We start from the raw sequence: 13494 nt of genomic DNA on the forward strand, positions 1-13494 counted from the left end.
CTTTCTTTTTTCTGTGGATATACTTTGCAGTGAATATATTGTGTGGATAAAAACAGATGAGAAAGAAATTGTTAAAATATTGAAAAAAAATTGAAAGAAAAAAACAGAACAGTCAAGGTTCATCTTCTTAAAAAAAACCTAATGTGACAAACCTGATGATTATAAATTATTTGTGGTGAGCAATTCACTTTACAATGGGTTACAAATCCCATACTTATTCAAGTGAATAGAATGTAACACGATATAGTGTAAGCATTTTGGCTCCCGAATGAGGGTTGTTGTCATAGGTGAAATATCATTGGCACTTTAGATAACATAGTTTTGAAGCATACAGCATACCACCACAATATACACTACTTTTGCTGGTGAATACAGAAGCGCTGTTCAGAGTGGTCAAGGTAGTGGAACAGGCTTTTGAAAGGCCAAATATACGTTCTATGATTGCCCTGAATTTCGTGTGTGCCTCTTTATAGTGGAGTTCTGCCACCATAACGTGGTGCAGACAGGGGCGTGACCACCATAACCAGCACCTCCTGCAAAGAAATGGAACAATCCATTAACTTTCTGTGTGCAAGACACTAAAATAAATCATGCTGTTGACCTGTTGATACCTGTCCCCTAGTTCAGCTGTTGTGGGCGTGGACCCTTGAACTGAGGTGGAGTTGGCACAACCTGCAGGGAGGAGCCCTGCAGGTCTCCACTATCTGCTGGTGTAGTTTCACCTATACCAGCCCTTATTCCCCTTAGATTGAGCTTTTGAGTCCTGGGGCTGACAGGTGGGGGCCTCTGCTGATAAGCTGGAGGTCAGTTAAGATGGTCAGGTTACTGTTGCAGAAGTAGACCCTTAGGCCAGGGTGGAGTTGGCGCAACCCTTCAGGGAGGAGCCCTGCAGGTCCCCACCATCATCAGGCAGAGCTGGCTGGAGCAGATGCCCAACTGGAGTTTCACCAGTACCAGCCCTCGTTCCCTTTAGGTTGAGCCCTCAGGTGCTGGAGCCCACTGGACTTAGGCACGGGCCTCTGTGGAGGTGAAGATCCGTCATGTAGAAGAGGTTGTAGGGCAGCACTGTGAAGAAAGGCAGTGGTCAGGTCAGGCAGAGTTTGAGCAGTAACGGAAAGCAGGCAGGTGGAGGTCAAGCAGCATTGAGGTCCAATCCGAGATCAGGCTAGAAGTCCAATCCAAAGTCAAGCTAGAAGTTCAGTCTGAGGTCAAAGCCAGAAGTCCAATCCGATGAGATGAGGAACGAAGAGGAGGAGGGAGGACGAGGAACCAGAAGAGCAAGATGAGACACTGAAGATAGACGAAGGGAAAACTAATCACGAAGACAAGAACTCAGAAGACAAATCAGACTGCCAAGGAACCAGGAACAGTACACACACAGCGTAATCAGGAACCAGGAAGCAAGGATAAGGAACCAGGAATGCAGAGGCAAAGCACTTCTCCAACAGAGTCGACCTATTGCCGAGGTATTGGAGAGGTGTCCAGACAGGCTGTTTATACTTGAGGACCCATGATATCAAAGGGTGCCACGAAGGATTTCCCACCACGGGTCCTTTAAATCCTAGCAAGTCAGGCGCACGCGCATCTAGGAAGGCTCTGCAACAGGACCCAGAGCAGAATCAGTGTTGGCCCAACTGCGCCATGGTGGGTGGCCACTTCTCAGCCAGAAGGATCTGTTCCACCATGAGGAGGTTGCCAGACAGGCCCGGGCTGGAGATAAGAGCGGCGGACCATGGAACAGACCCGTGATTCACCAAGGGCAACAGTTACAGGCCAGGATGTGGGGCAGACTTGGTTCAGGTGTAGTCGGAAGCAAACGGTAGTCAAGGCAGGCAGCATTCAGACGTGGTCAGGTGTCAGGTGGTGGTCAGTAGCAGGCAGAGTTCAAGCATAGTCAAGGGTCAAGTAAGCCAAAGTCAGAACCAGAAGGTAGGACGGATAGGTAGGCAGCGAGGCAAGGAATGGCACATGCGGGCAAGAAGACGCTGAACTGAAGACTGACCACCTGATGAAGATTTGAAGATTGACCACAGGACAAAGACAAAGACCAGGAACACAGGAACAAATGCTGAGGCAACTTGTTCTACTCAAGGTATTGAACCTATTGCTGAGGCATCTTGCTGCAGGGGAGCTGCCCTTAAATAGGGCAGCCTTGATGTCATCAGCAGTGTCCGTGGAGACTTTTCCCCCTTTAAGTTACCAGAAGTGACGCGTGCGAGGGATGATGTCGGAGGCAAGTTGAGCGTGGTGGCCTGCAGCACTTTCTTTCGGGGCCTTCCTTGGCATCTGCGCTCCTTCCACCAGGCTCTGGGCTGGAGGGAAGTGCGGCAGTCCACGGACCTGTCCTTCAGACCACCAAACGTAACATCTACCAAAAACGTTTGGTACCTACCTCTGAGATCTTTCATGTACCCACCCCAGACAGCTAACATTTGATTGTATAGCGGAATTGTTTGCATTTTTGGCACCATGCACCAGAAAGTGTGCACTGTTCTGCTTTCAGTACCCACCACTGAGAGCTTACATTTTGACATTTTAGCTTATACTTTGGTTTGGCTTACCGAGCAACCAGCCTTCTCTGTATTTCCCTTTAGTGAAATTTCAAGCCAACGCCAACTGCGGTAGGACGAAGGAGTCCTGGTTGTTTCTGGAACATTTGGAGACGACACTGATCATCTTCATATGCGTGCATTGTGCAGAACTTGTTTCTTCAGGGAGTGGAAATGCTTCCCGTTGCGGTATTCCATTTCTCTTCCTTGTCGGGGTAGGGGTGAGAGCACCATGGGTGCAGTTGATTCTACTCATTACATTTGGCATGCCAGCAATATCGAAGAAAGCGTGCTTCATCTCCTGCCACTCAGTAGGCTGAAGTCGGTACATGATGTACTTCCTGACCCATTTCATCATGGCCTTAGTGCCTGACTGAAATACCATACCAGCCACTTGCAGTCACTATATTCTGGAAAGAGCTAGGTACACCACCAGAATGGATTAACATGGCCACCAGAAAAAAGGTGCTTTAACTTTTACTCCTGCCCTGACCCAGTTATTAAATTTCCCATGCTAAAAAAACAAGTGCAAGCATGTCTCCCTGCTGAGATGGCTCTTTATGTTGCCCGGTAATAGCTAATACCATAAGAACATAAGAAAATGCCATACTGGGTCAGACCAAGGGTCCATCAAGCCCAGCATCCTGTTTCCAACAGTGGCCAATCCAGGCCATAAGAACCTGGCAAGTACCCAAAAACTAAGTCTATTCCATGTTACCATTGCTAATGGCAGTGGCTATTCTCTACGTGAACTTAATAGCAGTTAATGGACTTCTCCTCCAAGAACTTATCCAATCCTTTTTTAAACACAGCTATACTAACTGCACTAACCACATTCTCTGGCAACAAATTCCAGAGTTTAATTGTGCGTTGAGTAAAAAAGAACTTTCTCCGATTAGTTTTAAATGTGCCCCATGCTAACTTCATGGAGTGCCCCCTAGTCTTTCTACTATCCGAAAGAGTAAATAACCGATTCACATCTTTTACATGCATTTGTGTGCACTTGTGCTAAGCATACCACGGGTTTTGTTGCACCGACGTTTTAGCGCTAAAACCCATATTACATGACTAAGGATAGCTTCAAAAAAACCGGCGCTGAAACCTGAGTAAAAACACGCAGTAGGTTTAGCACAGCTTATTACTTCAGCCCCTTTGTCTCCTGTTATATCAGATACTTTGTTTCTGGAGAGGGTTTAGAGAGAGATAAATGCTGAGAAAAATACATATGTGAATTTCTTTCTGATGGTATAATTTAGAATTATGGCATCTAATTAAACACATGTTTTGCATTTACTTTGTGTTATAATTAAAGCAATATGCCAGGGCGAGGGATACATCTGTTACATTCACAGTTCCTGCCCACAGAAAGTTACAAGTAGCTGTAAACATATTAACTTCAATTGTTCTTAAAGTGCTTTAACTCTGTTGTAATATGGCCTTAAAAGCATGTGTCATAGTGGGAGTGGAGGCAGCAGTATTGGTGCAGGTGGAATAGACTACTGTCTGTCTGTCATCATTGTTTTTGACAATTCCTGGCAGTCTACTGATTGTCTAAGGTTGATTTTGACCAAAGAAAGGTAATATATCAAGTAAAGTTAACTAATTACCTAACTTCCTTTATTTTTCTATCTGTGGGTCCAAAGATGGCCGACGAGGCCAATCTGGGATCGCTACACTGTTGCAGCTTGGGCATATGTTTCTGAAAGAGATGGATGGCCATGGGTTATTAATTTGTTTTGTAGCACACTATTTCCGGTGCTTTCCCTTTCCTCCCATCTATTCCTTTGTAAAATTTTGAAGTGCTGAGATCCTTGTAGCAGATGCTTTCTTCATCTGAGGTAGTGTGTGGCACAGTAATCTCCCATGACTTGGTGTTGGTGATGCACTTTTTCATGTTAACCTTGACGGCCTCCTTGAAGTGTTTCCTCTGCCTACTTCTTGAGTGTATGCCTTGATTGAGCTGGGAGGATAGTTTGGGAGTCTAGACTCTGAATTTGGACAACATGGCCATGGTGTTTGCTTGTGAGAGAAGACTTGAAAGCTTTTTTTTTTTTTGTTCAGTGAAGTATTTTTAGAGGTGGAAAACAGATTGACAACTAAAAATGATGTATAGTTTGAAGTGTAATATGTTGCTGGAAGATTGGCTGTTGTGGTGTTAAAAATGTCTAAATGACAAATAATGTTTAATGTCAGTGATCATTATCCATTTCTACAACATAGTTGAAAAAGTGGCATATAAGTTTTTAAAATAATATTTGTGTATCTGTCTTCTGATAGAAGACAATAGTAGCATGTAGTGAAAATCAGAATCTGGGATACTGATTATGTAAATGCTGGCTGTAGTGCATATTTCTTGGAGAGCAATGTTCAAATATCACGTAATTTATGCCGCAAATAGGTGCATAAGTTACACCAATTTTCAAAGTGGACTTATGCGCATAAGTCTACTTTGAATGTTATCCCATCCCACCAAATCTATCCTCAGAAGTTTCAATGGCTATTTGGTGCACATGGTGCACAGACAATTTTCCTGAAATTTTACATATGTACGATTGAATTTTACAAAGTATTTGCAGAAGTCTAAACTCATCCCAACTCAAACCCTAGGAATATCTCCACTTAGTCCAGGAAAACATACAGGTGAACATGACACATGCACATAGGTTTACCCGCATATCGAGTGGGCGATTTTGTGAAAAGCCACTTCTGTGCCGTAAATCACTGTTTTATGTGCAGAAGTCCCTTTGAAAATTACCCCTTAGTGTCTAAGTAGGAATGCACGTACATCTACTCCATATCGTAAGTCGACAGGTTGGTGCGTTACACTTTCATGTGCCATGAGACAAGTGGAGCAAGGCAAGCAGTTCTGATGATTCAAACTTATGCAAAGTGATGTGAGCCATTCGGGCAATCTGATTGGTTGAATCTGTCCTGGTAGGTTATTATTTAATCATGATGCCTTGGAGTTTTATGAACAACATTGTTTTCCTTGCATGCATTTGCCACTCAGTCTCTTAAAACAAATACAGTCAACTACTATTAATTTAAAACTTTGAAAAATCATGTTTCCAGAGGTTCCCCCTGCCCCATTTTCCTGTCATCTTTCTCATTGGGTAAAGAGACGAAGAGGGAGGGCCAACTCAATGTTTAACAAGCTTTCTTGTAGTCGACTTTCACTTTCATTCTACTTGGGAGAGGGGTGTAAAGTTCTCATTTCTGTTTTCCATTGTGTGACTCTTCGTTTCGTGCTTTAATTTAGAGTGGCACTTGAGGGTTATGTGGTATCTCAGGTCTGCATTACAGCCTCACCTCTTTAGAGAGCCAGTATGCACGAGCTTCACACACTGACCTCTTCACTTTATTATTTGTCATGGCAGCTTGCCAAACCATTTTTAGTTAGTTTAGTTTATTTCCTATCCACATTTCTTACGTTTGTAAATCAAAGCGATGTATAGTTTTGTTTTGTTTTTTGCAGTTGATGACTACTTTGCAGCCAGGTAAAGGAGAGCTGCCCTTATATTGGGGTTTGGATCTTTTGGGCTATGAAAGGCAACAGCAAAATTCCTATATAGTCAAAGACATCCTAATATTTCACGCTTTTAATATACAGTCCAGCTAGGTTATAGAGAGCGGTTTGTTTTATAGTGGTTGCCCGTGACATTTGTGCAGCTGTCGTTTACGTTTCCCTAAGACATATTTTACATGTGTTGCATTTACTTTGATCTCATTAAAGAATGAAGATGATTTATTTATTTATTTATTTATGGATTTATATACCGGAGGTTCCTGTATAATATACATATCACCCCGGTTTACAATGAACAGTAACTGTCGCTTCAAGTTAGCGGTTTACAATGAACATGGTTAATCCAAATAACAGGAAAATATATATAATAATGTTAACAATTAAGAAGTAATAATAAATAGATAAAATAACAATTAATAAATAAATAAAAATAAATAAATAAGTAACAGTAAACATCCATGAAAAGTAACAGTAAATAAGATAACAAGTTATGTGAAAATATGCTGGGGTAAACGGATGATATGTGACCTGCTCTTAGCTCTGCGGGAATGCTTGTTTAAATAACCAAGTCTTAAGTTTCTTTTTAAATGTGGAGTGGCATGGTTCAAGGCGAAGGTCTGTGGGATACTGTGCCTGGTGTTTGACTTCAGCATGGGATTATTTAAATCTGTTACTTTGCTTCTTATGAACTCTAGATATGTGGTAGGAATGAAAAAAATTAAAAGGCAAAATGCTGTTAGTTCAGCAGGCTTCTAGTAAAGTGTGAGATGTTTTTACAAGTAACATTAAAATTAAACAAACAAAAAGACTTCATCTTTGCTAAATGGATATCATATTAAAGTTCATGAAAATGCAATGTTTAGTTTGATTACGTAGCTGTGTTTTCACCTTCCGCAGTGCACATGAGTACAACCTGGGGTCACAATGGTTCTCCTTTGACATTAAACTTTAAAGTGATTTGCATTGTCCCGGTTAAACATGTGTGTGTATGCACAGTGTTTACATGTGGAAGCCTTTCTGTGATTCTTGCATTTTATTGTGACATCACAATCAGATGCTTGGGTCTTAATTTCTGGCCACTCACTTATTCTGTCCAATGAATGATGGGCGTGGGCAAGTGCCCAATATTAAATCCCATTCAGGAACTGTGAACTCCCTCTTGCTGGACTCAACACTAACCATGTGCCACCAAATCCAATTAACATTTAAAAGTTGCTTCTTCCACTTATGTCAACGGAAAAACTCCGTCCTTGAAAAGACAAGTATGATCACCGGGATTCATGCAGTGATAACCCCTTGTTTAGACTACTGTAATGTACTATATAATGGTCTCACTTTGACAGGACATACACTAACTCCAGCTTATTCAGAATGCTGCAGCCTGACTACTAGAGATCTGCAAAAGACAGGGCCATATAATACCCATTCTACACAGGTTAGCAATAGGGATTTGCATCATTTTTTTTTTTTTGACGAATGGAAATATCGTACAATATTTCCTAATTCGTCATGTATCGGGAAACCGATAAAACGATTGCACTTCCCCCGAATTTTCGTAAAAAATCATTTTTTGGCTTGGTACGAACTAACATAGAACCGAGAGTGCGCACTAACAGGAGTTAGTGTGTGCTAACTCCCCTTAGCGCACACTGAGCCGAAAACAATTTTTCACGAAAAAAAAAATGCTGATCCGCAGGAATACGAGATTTTCCCACAGCCACACGAAACCAAAAGCGGAAACGATCGGGCATACGATTCACATCTCCAGTTAGCAATATTCTGGAGGGCTAAATTCAAAACCTAACCCTAACTTACAAAGCCCTGAGAGGAAAAGGGTCAGAGTACCTGAAGGATTGGTTATTTTGCTATACACTGGCCAGGTCCTAAAGACCCTTCCAAGAAGCCTCCATAATCACATCATTGATAAAAGATATAAAAAGATCTGACATCTGGTAATAGGTCTTCTCAGGAATGGCCTCCACTGTCTGGAAGTGAGGCCTTTAACGGCCAATAACTCGGCATCCCAGAAGAGTCAGACTGCAAGACACTCAGCTCTCCAATTCCTCCTGCTCCTCCCCTAAGTATATATGTGACTCTCTGCAGTATACTAAGAACGAAGACTAAATGACACTGTGTTGGTGCTGTACAACTTCCTCCCTTTTTTAATTTCAAATGGCACACCCAGTCAATTGCTTATTTATTGCAGGTTATTGCACTCTTGTCTACCTGACTATGATACCCTATATGTATCTATTACCCAAGTTGTATCTCCTTACTAAATTAAACTATTGTACTTGGGACTGGATTGAAGATTTTTGTGCCCATGGGCAGAATGTCACAGTGGTGCCCTTTGAGGCTGTGCCGGTACGTGGCTTCTTTTTGGCCTGGATATTTGACCCCCCCTGGGCAGTTGCCTCTGTTGCCTATACCTAAATCTGGGCTTGATTGTACCCCGCCTTGAGTGAACATTCAAAAAGGCAGGTAGTAAATCGCAGTAATGATGATGATGTTGGAAAATAATTTGTATGAAATCTTAACATAGGGAACAACAGCTAATATTCTAACTTCCTGTTGCAATGCATAATACTTTACATAGCTTTTGTAGTTCAGTTATGATCAAGGACAGACCTGTCGAAACAAATGTGAGGCACTGCATTCTGGTCTTTCTAATTTTTTTTTTTAATACACTTTCCTTTTCTGTTTCAGCATTTCAAAGTTTGAAGAAAGGTGCTGTTTCCTTTATGTGCTACACAACTCGGATGATTTTCAAATCTATTTCTGCACAGATCTGCACTGTAAAAAGTAGGTATTTCATCTCTCTGGTCCAAAGCCTGCCGTAACTAAAATAAAAAAAAAACCCTACCATCTCTTCTAATTTCCTGCCATTCCAATGCTCTAACAAATCGTACAGAGCAGTGCACACATTTCTCAAATTAGAAGTTTAGGTTTTATGAAGAATAATCACAATACCACTAATATTCTGATCGTTTATTGGACTGCAACAACTCTCTTGTTACTTAGCAAATTAGCATCACTTATAGTTGGTTTTCTTTTCAAACATAAACATGATGACTTCTGATAAATTGCAAGAGGAATTGTTGAAACCTTATTTGTTGTAGCCTTGTATTAGTTTAGTGCATTTTAACAACGCATAGAATCACGCAGTTTCCTAGACCAAGCTTGTGTGTTTCTGCTGTCCATATAACCTGATCCCAGACTATTCCAATATCTGTGTTTGCTGGGGGAAAAGATGCTGCCATGTTTCCAAATGGCCACAGTCCAGGTTGAACATAAATATAAGATATGCCATGCTGGATCAGACCAAGGTCCATCGAGCCCAGCATCCTGTCGCCAACAATGACCAATCCAGGTTGCAAGTCCTTGGCAGATCCCATAAAGTAGTTTACTGTTACTTCTTCCCATGTATAGCAATGGCTTTCTTTAGTCTACCTGGCTAATAATGTGCTATGGACTTTTCCCCCACAATGCTAGTCGCCTTTATCCTGGCCTCTGGCAACAGATTCCACAGCTGGATAGTGCACAGAGTGAAGAAATACTTCCTACAGTTTGTTTTGAATCTGCTGGCTGTTAGTTTCATTTTAGAATTATTTGAAAGAATAAATAACCATCCTTTATTTACCCGTTTCACCTAACTCATGCATTTATACACTTCAATCATGTTCCCCTCTCAGCCATCTCTTTTTTCCAATCTGGAGCCCTAGCCTGCGTAGCCTCATAGGAGAGATGTTCCATCCCCTTTTTTCTAGTTCCGCTATGTCTTCCCTGAGATGGGGGACGACCAGAACTGTCCACAGCATTCAAGGTGAGGTCGCACCGTGGCTCAGTACAGAGGCATTATGATATTTTCCATTGGGTGTCTTCCTCTTTTCCTCCTCCTGCAGCCACAGAAACAGCAGAGCTCTATCGGGCCCATACAATAAAAAACGTGGGAGAGCAGGCGAGCGCCCGCTCTCCTGTGTGCGCGATACAGCAAAATACATTTATTTAAATTAGGGCCGGCGGTAAAAAGAGGCGCTAGGGACACTAGCGCGTCCCTAGCGCCTCTTTTCGGACAGGAGCGGCGGCTGTCAGCGGGTTGGGAAGCCGACGCTCAATTTTGCCGGCGTCTGTTCTCAAGCCCGCTGACAACCACGGGTTCGGAAACCGGACGCCGGCAAAATTGAGCGTCCGGTTTTCAAGCCGCGGGCCTATTTCCAATTTTTTTTTTTTTTACTTCTTTAAACTTTCGGGACCTCCAACTTAATATCGCCATGATATTAAATCGGAGGGTCCCGGTGCCTGGAGAAATTACCGCCTACCTTTGGGTAGGCGCTAATTTCTGAAAGTAAAATGTGCGGCTTAGCTGAATTGAGCGGGAATACCTAATAGGGCCATCAACATGCATTTGCATGTTACGGGCACTATTAGGTTCGGGGGGTTGGACGCGCGTTTTGGATGCGCTATTACCCCTTACTGAATAAGGGGTAAAGCTAGCGCATCGAAAATGCGCGTCCAAATGCCAGATAACAGTGTGCTCCATCGAGCGCACTGTACTTACTGTATCGGCCTGTATGTGACTTCAAAAGAAGGAAAACAGACAATAAGATCTTAAATCCTTCCTAGCCACCTTCAGGGCCCATCTTTAACACTACACTCACCTAGAAAGAGACACAGAAGACATGCAATGGCTGAGGCAGGAAACAGTAACAGAGAAAATGTTGATTTGAAGGATGACAGAAAGTGATGCACCAATGACATCTGACCAGGTTGTAAAGACGGATGGAAAAGCCACGGAAACTTGAAAGAACCCCAAACGAGGGGCTGGCTCCCCCAGCAGTAACACCTGGAAAACATAGAGGAGCTGATTTTCAGATGCCATCTGAGCTCCTAAGATCACCGGCTAAAGCTAAACTTAAAGGCGAACTTACAACTTTCCAGCTAAAATGTAGTCACTGATACTTAGGCCTGCCGTTTTTAGCCATCCAGAGATTGCCCCCCCCCCCCCCCCCCGACCACTGCCCCAGGAAAGCTTACTGGGCCATCCATTTTTTTCAGGGCAAATTTTATGTGCTTGGCCCAAGGGTAGATTGTTTCAAATGTCTCTGGACAAGTTGGCTAACATCAGGCGTTGGTTGGCTAATTGGCTGTAAAAATCCACCCCTAGAGGGCCAACAAGTTGGCTCCGTGGCAGTGCTGTGTATTGCCATATGGAGGTCCCTGGATTTGATTCCTGACTCAGGTCTTCTGCTCCCCAAATCGACTGAGGCTGGGGATGCAGTGGAGGCCGCACTCGCAGCCACTTCGGGGGGGGGGACGGGACAGGAGGGAGTCATAGTTATTGTGCAATGGTGACAGCTAGTGGCTGGATTTTAGGGCTCCTGATTGCAGGGTCCCAGAAGGAGTCCTGGAGCATGGCCTCCGGCTGAGGACTCTCACCACAGCGACTGGATTAAAGTAAGTGGAGAGGAGATATAAATTGGAAGAAAAAAAATATGTCCACTGCAAACGAAGGCTTACAGCGCCGGATCCCAGCCCTGGTTCCTATCAGAAGCCCAAAGAGCTAGGAGGGAATTGCCAGATCAAGAAACAGAAATCCACCCCATAATAACCATTCACTATGAAGCCTGATATGCGTGCATTCAGGAGGGGGGAATACCAGGGCGCGGCATATATATATATATGCCTCTCTTATGCCCATAACTTAAGCATGAATATAAAGGTATTTTTTTTCCATCACATATTTCAGTTTCCTTTCAATTATCCCTTTTGCCTATCAATTACTAAGGAGTTGGCGTGAAAATGTGTTTTTGAGCCATTCAGATGAGAGTGCAGTGATTGAAGTGTGGATAAGAAGTTTTGGCTTTTTGGCCATTCTTAAAGATGACATGGTTGGAGCATGCTCAGTGCATTTCCTTTCCCCATTTCCAATTGTTGATGTCATGAAGGCCTCTGCATATTAGAAACTGGATAATGAGGCCTTTGACCAGGGGCCAGTCTATAAAGCCAGACAGAAATTAATACGTTTGTGGTTCATCTAAGATCTGCAGGGCCCCAAAGACTTTTTTTTTTTTTTTTTTTTTAAATTTGCCGAACTCTGCGAATATCTTTTTCTTTGAAATGTTCGGAAGTCCTGAATTTGGACGAGTCAAGTTTTTGAATGTACGTCTCTTACAGATTTTATGAAATGATGAACAGCATCACTGAAGAAATTGGAAAGAACACGGAGGATGGAGAATGTGATGGAGATTCTCTAGAGGTAAAGAAAGCAACATGCATGGTTAATTATATCTTAAGACTGAAAGACCTACAGGGAGACTGAGCATGCAAATGGCAGATGACATTTAATGTGGACAAGTGCAAAGTGACGCCTCGAGAAATGAGCAACCCAAATTATAGTAACACAATGCAAGGTTCCACGTTGGGAGTCACAACCCAGGAAAAGGATCCTAGGTGTCATCGTGGATATATTGAACTCCTCCTCCCATCACTTGCAAATGCATGTTGATGAGGCTATTAATCATTTGCTCGGGACACAGGAAAAAAATGTGCAGGCAATCCGCACATTTTACACTCAGAAATTAACGCCCGCTCAAGGGCAGATTTTAATTTCTGAGCAGCCCCAAAAAGTGTAAAGAAAAGTAGAAAATACTGCTTTGCTGTACGTCCTCTGACTTAATATTGTGGTGATATTAAGTCCGAGGAACCAAAAGGTAAAAAATAAAAATGATTTAAAAAAAAAAAAAAAAAAAGTGCCGGCAGATCAGGTTAGGAAAACGGACGTTCAATTTTATGTGCATCCCTTTTCTTAACCCGTGGCTGTGCATCGGTTAGGTAAAGCTTTACTGAATCTGGCCCTGAGTTTGTACCTGAGGCAACATAGAAATGACGGCAGAAGAAGACCATTCGGCCCATGCAGTCTGCCCAGCAAACTTTCACACTTATTTCCTCATACTTATCTGTTACTCCGACCGCTGAGGTCAGGGCCCTTATTGGTAGCTTTTTGATTCTATGGAGAGTGGAGTGACTTGCTCAAGGTCACAAGGAGCCGCAGTGGGATTTGAACCCTGGTTTGTAGCCCTCTGCTCTAACCGCTAGGCTACACCTCCACTTCAGTGGCGTGGATGTTTTGAATGCCATTTTATTATGTTATGTTCTTTTGTAATCTGAAATGAATATATATTTATTTCTTCATTAAACGCATATTTCACATATAACAAACTTCTTGCGCTAGGCGGAATATAAGATTTTTTTTAAATAAATAAAAAGAAGTTACACTCATTTTCAAAGCCAACTTGTGCGCATATGTTCGCTTTAAAAATTATTCCACCAAATCTATGCATGCACTTACACCTGTCATGTGTGCAGAAAATTTTAAAGAAATTTTATGTGCATGCTTCTGAAAATGCAAACGTATGCGTG

The 13494-nt window shown here is 42.6% G+C and overlaps 1 protein-coding gene across 1 annotated transcript in view; it reads left to right on the forward strand.

Moving 5' to 3' along the window:
- Positions 1–13494, forward strand: part of MAP3K5 (mitogen-activated protein kinase kinase kinase 5) — a 375637-nt gene that overhangs the window by 257742 nt on the left and 104401 nt on the right. Inside the window, exons 14-15 of the mRNA XM_029596916.1 lie at positions 8782–8877; positions 12250–12331. Of these exons, the coding sequence (XP_029452776.1) occupies positions 8782–8877; positions 12250–12331 (178 nt within the window). The remainder of the gene's footprint in view (positions 1–8781; positions 8878–12249; positions 12332–13494) is intronic.

The sequence above is a fragment of the Rhinatrema bivittatum genome, chromosome 3, assembly GCF_901001135.1.
Source record: "Rhinatrema bivittatum chromosome 3, aRhiBiv1.1, whole genome shotgun sequence".
Lineage (NCBI taxonomy): Eukaryota > Metazoa > Chordata > Amphibia > Gymnophiona > Rhinatrematidae > Rhinatrema > Rhinatrema bivittatum.